This window comes from Aquarana catesbeiana, linkage group LG04 (assembly GCF_042186555.1).
Source record: "Aquarana catesbeiana isolate 2022-GZ linkage group LG04, ASM4218655v1, whole genome shotgun sequence".
NCBI classification, from domain to species: Eukaryota; Metazoa; Chordata; class Amphibia; order Anura; family Ranidae; genus Aquarana; species Aquarana catesbeiana.
Genome location: NC_133327.1, coordinates 594308245 through 594327424, shown reverse-complemented (window position 1 = coordinate 594327424; position 19180 = coordinate 594308245). Strand labels below are relative to the sequence as shown.

At 40.8% G+C, this 19180-nt stretch overlaps 1 protein-coding gene across 3 annotated transcripts in view; it reads right to left on the bottom strand.

The window, feature by feature from the left end:
• UGP2 (UDP-glucose pyrophosphorylase 2) overlaps positions 1–19180 on the bottom strand; it is a 159791-nt gene that overhangs the window by 33896 nt on the left and 106715 nt on the right. For 2 of the 3 annotated variants that reach the window (XM_073628188.1, XM_073628187.1), the window contains exons 4-5: positions 5987–6172; positions 283–416 (exon numbers count right to left, since the gene is read on the bottom strand). In XM_073628188.1, coding sequence (XP_073484289.1) covers positions 283–416; positions 5987–6172 — 320 coding nt within the window. Of the gene's footprint in view, positions 1–282; positions 417–5986; positions 6173–13124; positions 13148–19180 lie in introns of those variants that run through there. The other variant, XM_073628189.1, reaches the window with a different exon arrangement.

Below are 19180 nucleotides of genomic sequence, written 5' to 3'. Positions count from 1 at the left end.
ACTGTAAGCACCCAATCTTCCTAAATGCTGGAAATGAATTAAAAGCTTTCAGCTCTTGCAGGATATACTTTTTTTTATATCATGCCGAGTGATGGTTCTTTTCCAAGTCTTCTCTATGGATTACTGTTCTTGCTAGTAAATTGTCTGTAAAATACACTTTGCATTGTGCTGAAAATTCTAAAAGATATTGCAGAAGGGTTTTGTTCTTCATAAACAAAATATACAGTTTGGACAGAAAATTATTAGTCACATTCGTGGAATATTCTCGGACGCACACTCTACCTGCTCTGATTAAACGTGTAAATCTTCACCCGACAGTGGCTATACTTCTGCAGGATTTTCTTGGTGTCTTCATCAGTGTTGAATGAATTCATAAGAACGAGAGGGACCTCTGTGTTGTAGGTTATGTTCAAGTGCTTGTATAGATGAGAAAGTAAAAAATAAGTATCAGGTATTATGAAAAGCATATCAACTATAAAACATAAGCAACAAAACCTGGTGAACAGTAATGCAGCTTAAGTGAAACAAGAAACTACAATGGCAATGACTTTCATTTCACTGTAGCTGTATATGGGCACTTTGCTTCTCCAGCAGATGAAAACCAATAGTAAAACAACCAAACCACCCCACATAAAAGACTCCTGGGCATTAGTGTGATCACAGAAGTAATACATTGAATGTAGAAAAATAATCCACTGCATTTTGTAAAATCCCTAAAATTAAAATGGCATTGTTCATCAAGCAACTACTCCAAAGGGGTTGATGGCTCTGGAACCACCATACGGTTCCATCAAGGAATGGCTGCTTTCATGACAACCAAACTGCTGGAGTTTTGCCTTGTGACAGAGCCTTTTTAAGACGGTTTATTTCATTACATAGCTCATAAAAAAGGACATAACAGACACATTTCATGCCAGAAAGAGCTGACTCACAGATCCTACAAAAATGGTTTGTATTGTGAAATGTGTATGACTGTAGGCAATTTCAGTGTAACAAAAGATGCTGAAATAAATCAGCCTAATTAGCAAGGATATACTTTGATGCAGTGTTTTTTTTTTTTGTCTATACATTGAAGGGAACCATGTTGATGTTTCACTTGCTTTTAGCAATTATATAAAACACCCACCTGCATTATAAAAACATGTTCTGTGTAGCTTAAAAGAGAAGTATGGGGAAAAAAATAAAAATGCAGCATTGATCCAATGCTGCATCTGTCCCCCACCGCCTCTGCAGTGAAAACACCACTGATCGCTTAGTTCTCCCCCTCTGCTCTGAGTAGAGAATCGGGACCTCTCAGTTCCTGGCTCTCTGCTCTGCCCCCCCCAGCGCTCACTGGAGCACTTGGCTGTGGAAGGGGCTGGCTCAGGCTCTTGGCGGATTGCCGACAGGCTGAGCCAGGTGCCGATCCAGGGTTCTGGGTGGATTCCAACCATATAGTCGGAATCTTTTTGGAGCCTGGACTGGCTGTGTGACGTCAGCAGAGAGTGGACCATAGCCCGCTGTCAGCTAAAAACGGGTCACAGGAGTGCAGAACGAACTGCACTCCTGTGACCTACAGGAGAAGCGCAGCCAAAGAAGATTTGGCTATACTTCTCCTTTAAAGTAGAAGAAAATCTTACTAAAGCAATCTTTATTTATCAAATGCTTGTTTCACCCTTTTTTATCCTATGTTGATCTCAGAGCTTCTGATCTCCACTTTCAGCTACTTCCTATCTACATGTCCAGAAACTGCTGCATGACACAGTGTCAACCATGAACATTCTTGTGTAACATGTTGGCACAGTCACTTGTATTCTTCATTGGGAGAATATGAGAAGGTGGCAGTAGAACAATAGACAGACAGGGAAAGGCTGTTGTCACCCTATAACAGGGAGTTCCTGTACAAGGATCTGTGGGGCAGGATCTCAAAGTATTGCTGAATAGTAGCAGGATTTTAAAATATTGAAAATTACTTTTGAAGTTACCTTAACATGAGATTTTAGTGACTTGGTTAATATACATTTTAGCGGAGATGAATAAAAGTAAATGCAAAGTGTAATGGGAGCTTCAGGCTGGGTTGACACTAGTGAGAATTGGATGTGGGTTCTCCACATCCAATTCGCAATAGCAGAAGATTGTGACCGGCTCTCTATGTAGCTGGTTCACACATCTCCACAGCGCCTCTGGTGCGCTTTGCACAGGAATGCTGCGCATCTTTTGGTCTGTTTCAGGTCCGAATTCGGGCTAAAATCAGACCTAAAACTGTGACCGAGGATGCATCAGACTCCTGCTGTGAGCCGCTGTGTGCTTCAGTGTGAACCCAGCCTTAAGTGTACAAGTGTGTGGTACTATATGTCATTCAGAAAGACCACAAGGACCTGTGAAACGTGGAGAGAGCATTAATCACTAGCAATAATTTATCTTATCAGATGAATGCCATAGTCTGAAATGTGATTGGTAACTAAAAACTACGTAAGCATAACCTCATTGCTCTCTTAATAAGCCCTTAAGTTTAATGAATAAGCCTTCATTGTTCAATACAAACCTGCAATATGCAATGAGAATGCATTAAAAAAAAAAATAAAAAAAACACACCTACAATCTCCCTACGGCCCCTTTCACACTGCGGCCACAATTTTGCCACAATTATGTCACGACTTCAGGGTATGCCTGTGTAAACTTGAGGTCTATGGACAAAAGAGGGAGAGATGAGAGCACTCTGGTGAGGCTGGGTAACCGGTCCTTTGTAGCAGTGGAGAGATGCCACTGAAGGCAGCGCTTTGTAGAGAAGTAGCAGCTCTAGAAAGTCATAAAGGAAAGAGAAAGGCGCCTCTAAGTGCAGTGGTTAAAAGATTTTTTACAGGCACAATGGGATTAAAAATACTTACAAGACGGTAAGAGGTCAAAGGCATATAATGATTAGTCGTCCTGCGGATCACTGTAATCCTTGTCTGTTTGCGGGAAGAGAGAGAGCCGTCCTGCAGCTACCAGAGTCCCCGGTGACGTGGATTGGCGAGGAGGTGAAGATGCTATGAGGTGGCCTGAGTTCTGGAACTGCCGCTGTAACATCAGGTGAAGGAGGTGGGCGGTAACGCATTTTGGAGTATGCACGGCTGACGAAGGAGCCGTGCATGCTCTGAAACGAGCTACCGCCCACCACCTTCACCTGATATTTACAGCGGCAGTTCCAGCTTGGTTCCCGAACCCGGGCCACCTCATCGCATCTTCACCTCCTCTCCAAGCCACGTCACCAGGGACTCTGACAGCTGCAGGATGGCTCTCTCTCTTCCCCCAGACGAGGATTACAGCGATCCGCAGGACGACTAATCATTATATGCCTTTAACTTCTATTATCCTGTAAGCGTTTTTAATCCCATTGTGCCTCTATGGACCTCAACTCGCATCAAAGTCGGACCAAAGTAGTACAGGGACTACTTTGAAGTCGCACAGATATGAATGGTTATCATTGGGAATCATGGGGTACGACTAGTCATGCCACTCTGTCCAACATCGCAGGAAAAGTTTCCTAAATGTCACAACGACAGTCCGTACACACATGTCCAGCTTCTCATAGTGACATTCTGCCTTGAAGCTTTTGCACAAGCACAAGTTTGAATAGATGTAATACCAGATCCAGGGGACTATACAATCACCCAGCTATCACAGACAATTTATATTTCCTTGTCCTATTTATGACTGGACAGTCCAGCACAAAACAATGTTGAAAATATTTTACATTCATATAATTACTTTCTTAAAGAGGTTTTGTTTTCACAGCAGTACAACAAATAGGTCCAATTTTAAGCTAAATTATCTGCTACTGTCTCACTTAAATATTTATCGCCAAAGAATCCAATTTTTTTCTGGCACCCAGTTGGTGCAGTTTTATTTCATGGTCATGACCATCTGTTGTTTTTGGAGATTTTCCTCAGGCAAAGAAACAGATATTTAATTTAACACAAACATCATAAATTTTATACGGTGCACTGGCAAGAAAAGAGCACTTCCAAAACATAAGGTTTTAGGAAGTTTAGCAATTCCTAATGAATGTATGTGCTATAATCCTACAACTAATAATTCAGGCCAAAAAATTGTCTCTGCCCTCTGCTTAACAACATTCAATAAAAAGAATCAGTAAAACAAAAGGCTTTCTAATGTTTCTTAATGTTCCTTTAAAATGTTCCTAAAAAAAAAAAAAAATCCAAATAATTGAGGATTATATGTGAACACTACATAAAAAATTTGCAACCAAAAAGGAATTTGTGTCAGACTGGCTGGCTTTATTAAAGTGGTTGCTAAAACATTTTGCTTATTGTATGCAATTAAAAGAAGAATGCCACCCAAAACTAAGTTACATGAGAATCGTTGAGCATGGTGCTTTTTCTAAATAATGTGTAAGCATCTTTAGGGCTTCCTTCTCTACTCTCTACCCATGTTCTGTATTGTGTACCTCAAAGTGAAAAAGCCTCAGATTTTTTCAAATTAAAGTGGCGTTCCACCTAAAAGTGGAACTTCTGCTTAACTGCTTCCTCCACCCCTCTGGTGTCATATTTAGCACTTTTCAGGGGGGAGAGGGGAACGGGGACCTGTTTTTGACAGGTCCCCTTCCCCACTTCCAGGAGACCGGGCCACGGCCCGATCTCCCGAAAGTTCGTCCCACTCCTCCTTCTTCTGCCGCCGGGCCAATCAGAAAGCGCAGCATGCTTTGTGCAGGTGCAGTAGGGAACTGGGTGTCAGGCCGAAAGGCTTTACTGCCGGGTTCCCTTACCTGGAATGGCGGCGGCTGCACCCGACAGTTGATCTGAAGATCGGCTGGGGTGCTGATATCACGGGATCCCAGGACAGGTAAGTTTCCATATAGTAAAAGGTAGCTGCTGACTTTTATATTTTTTTTCCCCAAGGCGGAACTCCACTTTAAGGTGTTGATTTACTAAGCCTGGAGAGTGCAAAATCTGGTACAGCTCTGCATAGAAACCAGCTTCCATTGAACAAGCTGAAGTTAGAAGCCGATTGGCTACCATGCACAGCTGCTCCAAATTTTGCAATCTCCTGTGTTAGTAAATCAACCCCTAGGTGTTCACCTACCAAGTAATAGGAAAGCGTAAACAACCATCCTTCATTTGTGTCTCATGCACTCCCCTCCTAGACTCTGCATCTTACGGAGGGGGGGGGGGGGTGTTGGTTCAGCAACAGCAGTACTGTCACCCGTCCAGAAAGCGGTGGGCAAGGCTAGGTGCTGATTGACAAAAAAAAAATTATCCCCAGAAGACTAGCTTTATCTTTGCTCAGGCATTAGACACAGTCAGCTTCAAATTCTTGTGCCAAGATGCAGGTCCCACTGAACCATATAAAGCTTGCTGGCTCCACACAGTAGTTTCTGTCTACTTGGCTATGCTTGACATAGCTCAGGCCCCTGCTGTTGGCCTCCTAGCTTTTAAAAGGTTACAATATTACAAAAGTCCCAGTGAGTGATCAGTGGGGTAGGGAAGACAGGGGAACCTGCTGCCTGCCAGCAAAATAAACATTCTTCCACTATGCTCCTCTCTAACACTGGACTGGGCTTCAATGACTACTTTTAAGGAAGAAAAAAAAAAAAAAAAAAAAGATACATTTTATTGTGACAAAGCTGTTTATTGTGACATGACAGGAATTTATTCATGCAGACTTACTGACAGGTCTGCTTTGAGTTACCAACCAGCTGTTTTCTCCATTAGAATGAACAGAAAAGTAAAGGAAGTACAAGGATTCCTTTGTGGTCTGCAGTAATCACATTACAGACATGAGTAGGGCTGGCTGACTAGAAGGAGACCCGATGGTCAGCTCACTTTAAAGGATGTGGCGTGCCCCCACAATGAACTGTCAGTGTTAGATATTCTTCTTTAACAGTGGCATTAAAAGCACCTCATAGAAACAGATGCCATAATTTTAAGCCATGCAGACCATCCATTCAATGACATTGTAGGGAATGTGCAGTATCAGGCTAACACTGTGGCCGGGCAGCACTCACCTCTATTTGTTTCACCGTGAGATCTAGGAAGGTATTCTCATTCCGGACCCCTATCAAGCTTTTTGGGCCTTTACATCCCATGCTGGTCCCCAAACCTCCATTAAGTTTGACGACGACGAGTTTGTTGAGGACTGAAGAAATGTTTTCTGGGAGGCCTCTGGCTTTCATCTTCTCATATGGCTGAATCTGTTAGATACACAGAAATGGAGTTTACAGATAAGATTTCTCACTCTGATTCCTTGTTCATATCATATAAAAAAATCTTACAAGTCACAATGTATGAGGAAGTGGAACATATAAAAGATAAGAGGGCAATTTTGCGCTACTGAAGGGATGTAATCAAAGCTTCTTTCTAGTTCTGGCTAAACTGGGGAAAAGTCAGCACTCCTCACAGGTTTTTTCTATCTATGCCCCTACTGAGGAAATTCCCCCACAGTTCCTACCACACATCAGGAAATAATCTGGCCAAAATGAGAAGAAATTCCAACACCGATATATAGGTGTCCCCACTGGGAGATTTCCCTGTTGCTTCCCATCCGGTGGCAACTGTAATATTTTAGCCATCTCCTTTTAGTGATTGAGGCTACCTGTACAGCATGACCTAGGTTTTAACCCTTCCTCATACTTTTCAAAAGCTGGAGGACAAAATTGTCTGGAGTTCCACTTTAACTGTATGTGTAATCTAGTTATTCACATGAACATCTGCAGGAGCATTTTTCAAGTATTGGGACAGGCTAGAATGGGATAGAATGGAACGTACTAAAAAAGGTGACAGAAGAAAAGAGTGCCATACATTAGTAAGATTATTTACATTAAGCTATCATTTTCACATGATATAAAAAAAAACTAAAAAAAAAAAAAAAAAAAAAAACCCAAGTCCGCTTTGAACTGCAATCATCTATGACACAGGTATACACAGGGTCATAGGAACATTAAATGAACAGTACATGAGTAATATAAACTTGCATTCCTTTATCAAACTTCAGGATTACAACCAATTATATTGGTGACATACAAATGTCAGGTTTCTGTGATGTAAAAAATTAGACAAAGACAAATCATTTTAAGAGCTTTTTCCACCTTTAACATGACCTATAAACTGTACAACTCAAATGAAAGACAAACTGAAATCTTTTTTTTTTTTCTTTTCTATGGGGGGGGGTAAAAATAAAATAAAATGTGGTTGCATAAGTGTGCAAACCCTCTTATAACTGGGGATGTAGCTGTGTTTAGAATTAAGTAATCACATTCAAACTCATGTTAAATAGGAGTCCGTACACACCTGCCATCATAAAGTTCCTCAGATTAACCCCAAACAAAAGTTCAGCTGTTCTAGTAGGTCTTTCCTGACATTTTTTTTTATCCTACAGCAAAAGCCATGGTCCACAGAGAGCTTTCAAAGCATCAGAGGGATTCCCATTGTTAAAAGGTATCAGTCAGGAGAAGGGTGCAAAAGAATTTCCAAGGCATTAGATATACCATGGAACACAGTGAAGATAGTCATCATTTGGTGCAGAAAATATGGCACGACGGTGACATTACCAAGAACTGGACGTCCCTCCAAAATTGATGAAACGACGAGAAGAAAACTGGTCAGGCAGGCTGCCAATAGGCCTACAGCAAAACGAAAGGAGCTGCAGGAATATCTGGCAAGTACTGGCTGTGTGGTACATGTGCCAACAATCTTCCGTATTCCTCACATGTTTGGGCTATGGGGTAGAGTGGCAAGATGGAAGCCTTTTCTTACAAAGAAAAACATCTAAGCCTGGATAAATTTAGCAAAAACACATCTGAAGTCTACCAAAAGCACAAGGGAAAATGTGTTATGGTCAGATGAAACCAAGGTTGAACTTTTTGGCCATAATCCCAAAGATATATGTTTGGCTCAAAAACAACACTGCACATTACCAAAAGAACACCATACCCACAGTGAAGCATGGTGGTGGCATCATGCTTTGAGGCGGTTTTTCTTCAGCTGGATAAGGGGCCTTAGTCAAGGTAGAGGGAATTATGAACAGTTCCAAATACCAATTGCATTGGCACAATGGGCATCTGCTAGAAAGCTAAACATGAAGAGGAACTTCATATTTCAGCATGACAACAACCCAAAGCATACATCCAAATTAACAAAGGAATGGCTTCACCAGAAGAAAATTAAAGTTTTGGAATGGCCCTGCCAGAGCCCAAACCTGAATCTGATTGAAAATCTGTGGGTGATCTGAAGAGGGCTGTGCACAGGAGATGCCCTCACAATCTGACGGATTTGGAGTGTTTTTGCCAAGAGTAGTGGGCAAATTTTGCCAAGTCAAGATGTGCCATGCCGATAGACTCATACCCCAGTATGCTGTAAAATAAAATGAAAAGGTGCTTCAACAAAGTATTAGTTTAAGGGTGTGCACACTTATGCCGCCATATTTTAGTTTTTTTTTTTCACTTCCCTCCACCTAAAAGATTTCAGTTTGTTGTTCAGCTGGGTTGTACAGTTTATAGGTCACATTAAAAGGTGGAAAAAGTTCTGAAATGATTTATCTTTGTCTCATTTTTTTTTACATCACAGAAACCCGACATTTTAACAGGGATGTTTAGACTTTTTATATCCACTGTATATAGATGCACTTGAGGTTTTGTAACTTATTATAGTCATACAAGTTCATTGTCTGATAATCCTTATAAACTACTGCAGGTGTATCGTCCTTCATATAATACACGTCTGTTCATTGTTTCTATATCCACTCAGCCTATATGCACCCCTTAGTACTGTCGTGGACAGAACTGCCCTTAGGTATGTTTTAGTGTCTCTTGGAACACGGAGGACAGACAGGTGACATACAAAGTAATGACGTGTAAAAAGCCTCTCCCTTTACATCATAGGAATGTGACTTTCACACCCCTCAGAGGACTTCATGCCTTAAGAAATAAATTTTGTAACTACATAAAACACCCAGGTACTATGACTCAATACGAGAGGGATATGAAGAACAATCATGGGGTGTTCGTGTTCATCACGGGCAGGCATATGACTAACTTGCCAAACCTGCTTGCATTGTTCCATTACTCAATACAGAGCCTGATCATTGAACAAAAAGCTTACTAGAGAGATTTCCACATTCTGGTTACAGTTACCGGAAAATTACTAAACACGATATAGATCTTCGGCAAAGCCTAGTCAAACAACATAGATTTGTTTGTTTTTTTAGCTATCCATATAGATGGATACCTGTTCTGCAATCCGTAAACACAGAAAATATTCCTATATCACAGTTATCTCTTGATTAACCCATTAAATGCACTCAAGTTTTACATATTCATGCGCCCAACAAGTAAACCCATCAAAGACACAGAGGTGTAACTAGAACCTTCAGGGCCCCGGTGCAAAAGAAACCATGAAGGGTCCCCTCTGACTGTTGGGACCTTTTACATCGGTGCCAGGGCCCTTTGTTTATATGAGATCTAAATAAGGAATGAGTAGTGGCAAACAAGTTTGCCATCCAAAGTGTATTATCAACTTTCTGTACAACCCTTTTTCACCTAATATGAATCAGCATTCCTAAAGATGTACACTGGGAGTTCAAATTTCTACAACAACCTGTAGCTGTAGGAATGAGAGTGTAATGTACACAGTTATTCACCTTTCTTATTTTCTTTTTACAAGAAAAAGACAGGCAAACAGAAGTACCACTGAAGACTACATCTGCTCAATAGCTAACTAAGGGGAATTTGGTCCGCACTGGGCACGGACTCTCTGGGGATGTTGCGCCACACAACATAAAGTCAGTCAGCCACAGCACCGCCAGAGAATCTGCACCTACTACTTCCGTGATTATGGCAGTTCAGGGTGAGTGGAAGCTTCCTTCCCTATTCTGGTCATATGACAGTGCCAAGGGGAAGACTTCCCCTCACACAGAACTGCCACTAAATCTGGTCTTCTTTTGTGCTGAGTGATTTTAGGGGAGTTCTGTACTGGGGAAGAGGGTGTCTGCTCCTACCACCTTTAGCACAATTTGGCCACAACCACAATTCAGCATGGCAGACTTTTTTGCCTTAGATCAGTTTTCTTTTGGGGTTGCCCCCAGGTGCAAAGATATACTAGGTATAATACTAAATCTGGTCACAGGGATTTTAGATTACATTTAATCTGCCAGCACCTTGCTAGATAGACGCAAGCAAAACACACCCTTCTGCAACCGTTCCATGTGCTTTAAAATGTGAAGAGATCTAGGGCAAACCAAAACCACTTTTGTTTTTATTGCATATTTCATGTCATATACAGATTTTAACAAGGCAGGCTTTGTCCTGATTTTCACATAAATCAGTTATGATTCCTTTTGACATGTTGACAATATGTACAATAGTCAATAGCCAACTACAGACTGGTGTCGCGGAGGCATCCCCGACCCGGTTTAACAAGACCTGGGGATGCTGGCTAGATACCTCTGGCTTGGCTCCACTGGATCTAATCCTGGATAGGCTATTAGCTTAATGTGGGAACACAATCGCTCAATATGCCCCCGCCCTTGGAAAGTGCTTAATTTAGAGCATTGGGAAAGGGAAATGTTGGAAACATCTTCCTAGAAAGTATTACGGGTGTATTGACTGTGAGATGTAATAATTAGTAACATATCAGGTTTAACCTGACCTATATACCTGGTTTGGCTTTGTAAAAGAACATTGCTATACTTTGAATTCTGTGAACGTATTTGAATGACGTAACACACCAGAATGTGCATCGTTAAAAAGTTAATAAACTTTATTCTGATTTAAAAAACAAAAAACAAAAACGTGGTTTGCTTATTGCTCTTGTTTAAAAAAATTAAAATAATTGCGCAAGTTTGGAGTTTAGTGTGTAGAGGGAGTTCTTTTTCCTTGTCCTCTAACTTTTATGCTAAGCCCTTTTTACCAACACCTTCCTAGGTCAAGAGAACAGAAATCTCAGGGACCATGGAAAGGGTAGCAGATACTTTAAACTAAAACATATTAGACCTATTAGTCCCTTTTCTAACCCATAACTTGACGTCCTCATGTTCTGTAACCGACATTTTCTAGTGAATACACCAAACTCTTATGAAACCAAAGGCTGATTCAGTGCCGGGAACAGGTACATTTTAAACCAGCAGTTACAAGTGCTATAAATTGGTTAAACTAAGCAAATATCTTGATTTCAAGTATAATCAGAGAGACATTTCTGGATTCAGTGCCTTCTAACACATTGGTTTAATAAGAATGAAAAAATTAATTTGAGATGGCATCCGAATACAGACTGTCACACAGAGAACGTACCGGAACAGGCCTCTAAAAACTTCAAAGAAAGTCTGCTTACTGGCTGACAGTACGATAAATAACAAAGTGGGATTGTAAGCACATTCGGCACACTCAAAAAACAAATAAATGAAAGGGAAAAGTAAATTGTGTCAATGTAATATCCTTTACTTGTGGTATAAGTAATTTCCTTAATCAAATTGTCTGCAAAAGTCTACATAGACTCTTGCAGATAATTTATATCCATTTACATCCGCCATGAAGTAGACACTCAAAAACGAGCTCCAAAACACACTTGGCACATTTGTGCATAGGCCATTTCCCACGAAAGCCATGTCTAATGTACATCAAGTTATACAGTCCTAATTACCAAACCTTAGAGAAATTAACATGGTCTCATCCCCATACATATACATACAGAGGATAGATGGTCATTAATATAGGACATGATTTTCCTTCCTATTCTATTCACCCATTCTTGTAAGTCATGGGGTGACTCTACCATTTCCTGCTTGAGCTTTGCAGCATCCTGTGTTACCTCTCCACTACCAAGTTACTCAGCGGTCAAGGACTCATCATAAGGACACTGCTGGTTCAGCGAGTGGGCATATGACCCTAAAAACTGTAAACCTGAACCAAGAAACAGTGGAGTCACGTGCCCAGCTATGCAGGGTGCTTTTCTGAGAAAGTCTACAGTACGCTCATAGGCATTCACCTTGATCTCTGATAAACACAAACAGTGCTCCAAAAATGATTGATGAAAACAAAAATGCCCAAACTGGAGAAGAGTAGTGAGTTCTAAACATACTTTTAAAGGGTCAGTCTTCCCAAAACTGATATTTTGGATTTTGGTAGATAATGGAAAAGTAAACCATACGGCAATTTCTGATCTCTCTTTTGGAACTGTAATGACAAGATCTCTGGGCTCGAATTCCTGCTGTTCTCATTATGAAGGGGTCCCAATCATCTCATTGAGTTTTTTATTTATATTATTTTATGGACAATACAACAGGAGTTGCTAGAGCACCCAAATAAATAAAAAATAAGTGCGTTTTTAACACACCATGGCTACTTCATACACTTAGTAAAACTGAATGTGCATTTTGAACCTTTAACCTTGTACCTACTGCCTCCTTAGAGATTTATGGAAATCCTCAACAACCTTTTCTTCCTTTAAAATATATCTCCACCCCTAACATACCTCTCTAGATGAGCATTCTCCAGGCACCAATATTTTGTATTGTAGATTAAGAAGCAAGCACATCAAAAAGGTGCGACAGGGATGCTCTCCTTCACATAGTGGATGTACCACCACCACTGCTATCAACCGTATTCATTTTGGTTTAACTCTTCAACTGCAAACCATAGTCTATAATTTCCTTGGGAATGGCTTTCCATAGCGGTATGAGAATGCACATATCAGTTTATCTTAATTTTATTATAAAGGTGCAGTTACAAGATTTTCTTGCGATCTTTTCAATGCATTACTTATAACCCCATACAAGTAGAGACCCAACAGTTTGAGTCTTCTTTCAGCAGCATGTACTATGACCCAACCAAAGGTCAGCCCACCATTGACAAGCAGTAATGTCCATCATGCCCCAGAATGGTGCTTCAGTCCTGCAGGACTGCTGCATTTCTTAGAGATCAGGCTTCATATAACATAGTGACATCACCTTATATCAGCTAGGTGAATTTCAAATATCCACCTTAAACAAATATTAGCTATCCATAAAATAAGAAACACAAAAGATATACAAGAACACAACCAAACAGTTCCTTTCTAAAACCAAGTAGGACTGTGAAAACGGTAAATGAGATAAAAAAAAAAAACACTAGACTATACTATATTATACAGGTAATAAATAATGGAAACAATTACCTCAACCATAGCCGTTATGTTTCAGCAATGGAACAATCTGCTGGCATCGCTTTGTCATTTAATCTTCTACTTTGTGGATATCTTTTAAAGCTGCAACTTCTGTATCTCTAGGTGACGTGAAAGCAGTTCTTTGAATACCTTTTTTTTATGTTAGCAGGTGACATTACACCACCTCTTTCCTATAATTAGACTAGTTCAACCACTTCACAACGCACGTCCAGGCGTTGGGATTCCATAACGTGCAGATCAGACACAATGACATGATAAAGTCTCATCAAAAAACATTTCCCACTTCCTGTACCGGCTACTATTGTGAAAGATGTTCTAGGACCAGATTAAATCTTCTTTTGTATTTGCGTGCATACACACTGCAAATTCGGGTAGAACGAGAATTCTGAGGTATAGATTCCAAAAGAGATAAAAAAAAAAAAAAAAAATGACAACTTCCTCAAAATTTATTGAGAGAACAAAAAAATGTACCCTTTGAAATTCCACTTTTAATCAGGGAAAAAAAAAAATCTTCTACAAGTCTGTTATATTACATACATTGCAATGATTTTAGCAAGCTTCATGGCAAGTTCTTTCCACCTTCTGTTTCTTCAAATTGAAAAAAGCTAGCATTCCAAGACTGCTAAGTGGGACAACCTACCTGTCCTCAACATTCCTCCCTCTGTGCAATACCCCGAGCGTGTATCTTACTAAAGAGGATATGACCAACTAAGGATCCATTTACATTTGTGTTTTATGTGCGCTAAACACAGGATCACAGCATGCTAAAACCGCATGAAATTAGCTGCCACCATAACCTATAAAGCTCTTCATATCAGTGTGTTGCTTAAAGCGTTTGTTACCCCAACACTTCATATTCTTGATACTTGCCTGCTGTACCATGCAGTTGTATGAGAAAGTATCCTGTTCTCTTTGTATTGCTTCCTTTATGTGATATTCCTGGTGTTCCTGCTCGTTCCCTTGCTTTCCTATTAAAAACTGACCACACTAAGCAGGAGAGCACACTGTGGTCAGTTCTCTAGCTATGCTATGTGCTGCTGCTTCTCCTCCCCGTAGCTCTTATGCAGCTGAGAACAGAGGGAATGTGATCATTTATAAAAAAGGGTATTAACCACTTGCTGACCACCGATATACGTCCTCACTTTGAGGACAGATATCGTTGTTATGGCAGCAGCTAGCTGCCATAACCCCGGTATCCCCGTGTTCGGACGGTGGTCAGCTACAAGATAAAAGTGGTCTCTGCATTGGATTCGCTGCAAGATCACTTTTATCGGCGGCGAGAGAGAGGCCCCCCCTCTCGCCGCGCTCCGGTGCCCTCCACCTGGCAATCCGGTCCTCTCACTGGCTGTGCATGGAGATGAGTGAGGGGAAGATGGCCCCCACCTATCTCCATGACACTGCAGGGCGGAAGCGACATCAAAATGTCACTTCTGCCCATAGCTCTTAAAGGGCCATTTTTTTTTTTAAATCATTTATTTAAATGACAATTTTTTTTTGTTATTGCATTTTAGTGTAAATATGAGATCTGAGGTCTTTTTGACCCCAGATCTCATATTTAAAGAGGATCTGTCATGCTTTTTTTCTATTACAAGGGATGTTTACATTCCTTGTAATAGGAATAAAAGTGACACATTTTTTTTTTTAAACAGTGTAAAAAAAAAAAAAAAAAAAAAAAAAAAAAAAGGTAACATAAATAAGAAAAAAAATTTTTTAAACGCACCCCGTCCCGCCGAGCTCGCGTGCAGAAGCAAACGCATACGTGAGTAGCGCCCGCATATGAAAATGGTGTTCAAACCACACATGTGAGGTATCGCTGTGATCGGTAGAGCGAGAGCAATAATTCTAGCCCTAGACCTCTTCTGTAACTCAAAACATGCAACCTGTAGCATTTTTTAAATGTTGCCTATGGAGATTTTTAAGGGTAAAAGTTTGTCGCCATTCCACGAGCGGGCGCAATTTTGAAGCATGACATGTTGGGTATCAATGTACTTGGTGTAACTATCTTTTACAGTATAAAAAAAAAAAATTGGGCCAACTTTACCGTCGCTTGTAAGACCGCTGCGCAAATACAGTGTGACAGAAAGTATTGCAACGACCGTAAAAACACACATTACATTCAAGTTAATGGCAATGAATGGAAAACTAACAATAAACGCAATATGCGCAATTCATCCTGGGGGCAGGAAATTACAAAATAGAACAGGAAGAAAACACAAACGCAAACCCCATTTTTGTTACATTATCACACACCAAATGCACCACGAACATACATGCTATCAAATTAATTTTAAATATTCAAAGCAAACTCAACTGTCCATCCATGTCTCCATGCTATATTTTGCTGAGAAATCACTTTGAAAACCACCCCCTAGTATTTCTGGCCATGGCCATCTTGAGTAAGGGCAGATGATTAATGTATCAGTTAATTCCTACAATCCATTCACCCTTAGCCCAGGCATTCAGGCAGGTGTGCTTAGCTAAGAAAATCCCCCCGAAGACTCTTGGATTATACATCATCAAGTAACTGAAGAAACGTGAAAAAAAAAAAAAGTGAATATGATATACTTTCCCATCAATTTACTAATACTAGCAGCATAAGGCCACTTTCACATGGGGCGGATTCTGTTCCGATCAGCAGGGGATCAGTTCACAGATCTCCTGCTGATATGAGCAGAGCAGGTGGGTGAAAAATCTGTGTCTGCTCAGTTTCTGCAGAGCAGACATGGACAGAGCCCATTCTTCTCTACGAGAAGCCAGGAGTAAACAGACTCCTCTGTCCGTTTACACCCGACTACTCTCTGATCCACCTAAAAACTCAAGAGGACTGAGCCTCTTCTGCTTTTTTTTCTAGCAGTGTGGATCGGACCCAGAGGTAGGCGGGTGTAAACGTACACAAGTCCGTTTACACCTGCCTGTCCATAGGAATGCACTGACCTTTCGATCAGATCTGCCTGAAAAACGGACAGGCTAACCTGATCGGATCCCGTGTGAAAGGGGCCTAAGGATTAAAAATAGTCTATGTTCATTGAGAGAGTGGAGTTCTGCTTTAGGTTTGTCAGGATGTGTACCTCAATCTCTGCAGACGTTTGGGAAAAGCAATAAGCCAATCATGCAAGTAGAGAATTAGATAAAAACAAAAAAACAAAAAAAAAAGCTCCCTGCAAATTAAAAGAGACAGAAAATTATCGGTAGCATCAAATAATAAAATGGCTTGAGCAGCAGCAATGTACATTAAATCAGTTGTTTAGATACCTGCCATTGTGGCAGATTTGGAATATAATGAGGCAGCTCATTTGGGCTAAGCATAGGACAGAATCTTCAAACAGAAAAAAAAATCCAATATGTATAGAGTCATCACATGCACATTTTGTCTGCACTGCAATATGACAACTCCAAGTCCGTGTGAGGACCTGTAGTCAAAGGATACCAGTGCACAGAACTTCAGAAGTAGTAGAACATTGACTGTATGATCTGCCATTGTATAATCACAATAAGCAGTTTGAATCTTTGAACTCGGCAGTACCCAGCCAGTGGCACTTGGGTCAAGAGTCTTCCAACTGCCTAATATGATGCAGCTCATGTCAGGCTCATTGTACAAAGTAGGTGATGAAAAGGAAAACCATCTATACTCATCTTTTTCATAAAACTACTCTTTCATTCAGATAATGTTAAAAACAGCATTAGATACACAGTAAATAAAAAATAGGAAGAAGGTGCACCAGCCTAGTGCATTATCGTATAAACGAATAAACTAGGCGCCTATCTGACGGACACGTGTCTGGTGGTGTTTTGCGTTTATGCCTGTGACCATTCTCTCTTTGCGAGTATAATTAAGTGTTCTACTACTATTTATTAAAAGTTTTATATGAGAATTCACTAGGCTGGTGCATCCTCTTTTTTTTTTTATTTATAGTTCGGAGTCCCTCAACCTATACTCAACCTCTCCAATGCTCCCTCACCGGCATGGTCTCATATGTATTGGATTTGGGCCATCTTCATTAGGTAGCATAGGATGATGTCACTCCTAGGCAGGCGCAGGAGCTCATCATCCCAGCACACAGGAACGGCCTGGCGGCTGAAAGCTGAGCTGTGCATGAGCAGTTCAGTTTACAGTTTGGGGATTGCTGGCAGGTAGGTATGTTTTATTGTAGAAGATGCAATGTATGCCTTTTCTGCAATAAGATGCCCGTTTGCTCACAGTGTATCATAGCAGAACTTTAGTTCTGCTTTAACAACACTACCTGCACAGAGTTTGCATGTCCACCCTGTGTCCCTTTTGCCTACACTCCAAACACATGTAGGTAGTTCAATTGACTCCTGTCTAAATTGGCCTTAGTATGTGTATGTATAAATGTGAGTTAGGGACCTTAGATTGTAAGCTCCTTGAGGGCAGGGACTGATGTAAATGCATAATAAATATGTAAAGCGCTGTGTAAATTGACAGTGCTATATAAGCACCTGTAATAAATAAAACATAGACCGTAGTCTTAGGTTTTTCCGAGCCCCCCTGTAACATAGTTTGTTAACTGGCGATTCAGTCGGTAGGTCTGTTTTTTAACTTCCTTTAACAGATCAAGCGGTGAAGCAAAAGTGGCAGTTAGAGGATTAAGAAAAACCATCTGACACTGACAGGGGTGCTTATGATCAGCTTTTATTAATTTGGGTAAAACCTTTATGCCAAAAAGGCAAATAGTGAAAATAACACATCAATTTAATGATTTCCCACAGTTGCATTCAAGGCATGCTGTGAATGATAACTGTCACAGCAGTTTGTTCCCTCAACCAAACTGTCAAGCCATCAAATGACCGGTGTCCCAAATGATCACATGTAGCCCCTTGGCAACTGCAAATCAAACAGAAGCTAAGATAGTGGATTCCTTGGCTGTAAAGTATAGGAGGGTTTAGTGCCACTTTGATAAGGGTTAGCTAAAGTTGCACTTTAAATCGTTTGTAAAGTCCATCTGAAACTACTAGTCCACCTAACACTACCCTCTCCACTCATTGACAATACTGCTGTCCAAGGGTGGCTACAGTCTTACAGCATAGATGCAGTGGAGGAGTGAGAGTAGTCACCCTAATGCCTGGTTCACACGATGAGATTATCAGACAACAAAAAAAATTTGGAACCGATTGTACTATTGTCATTTGAAAATACAATCTGGTGTTGTAAGAGAAAAAAAAAAATTAAAAAAAATCGTATTTGTCCCTCTGGATAATACCTGATGAACAGTCGTGATCGGCTCTCGAAAGCTGTGTACTAATAATCAGATAATCGATTTGAAAGCGGTATTTTTCATACATTTTTCTGATCATGTGTATGGGCCATAAGACAGGAGATGTGTTACTGGCGGATCACCACGTGAAAATAAAAACAAAAGAAAATGAATGCAGCCTTGTAAACTACAATATAGTACAGTTTTGTTAGGCTTTAACCTCTTCTGGACCGCCCCACATAGATATACTGCGACAGGGCAGCCCTCCTGCGCAAAATCATGTACCTGTAACTACATGATTTTGTGCACTGGGTCTGGGGCGCACGCGCATGCTGTCGGAGACCCGCTCCGATTGGACACAGCGGGAGCCAATTAGTGGGTCTGGCGGAACCGATGTTCGCCAGCACCCCGCGATCGTTCTCAGGAGAGGCAGAATTGCGGTCTGCCTATGTAAACAAGGCAGACCGCTGTTCTGTGAGGGGGAAGATGAAGATCTTGTCTTCTCCCAGACAAAGCATCCCCCACGCAGTTACAGTAGAAAGCACTCCCTAGGAGCACATTTAACCCATTGATCGCCCCACGTTGTTAACCCCTTCCCTGCCAGTGTCATTAATACAGTGACAGTGCTTTTTTTTTTTTTAGCACTGATCACTGTATTAGTGTCACGGTTTCCCAAAAAAAGTTTAAGAAGTGTCAGGTGTCTGATTTGCCGCTGCAATGTCGCAGTCTGGCTAAAAAAATGACGATCTCCGCCATTACTAGTAAAAAAATAAATAAAAATTCCACAAATATATCCCATAGGTTGTAGACGTTCTAACTTTTGCGCAAACCAAT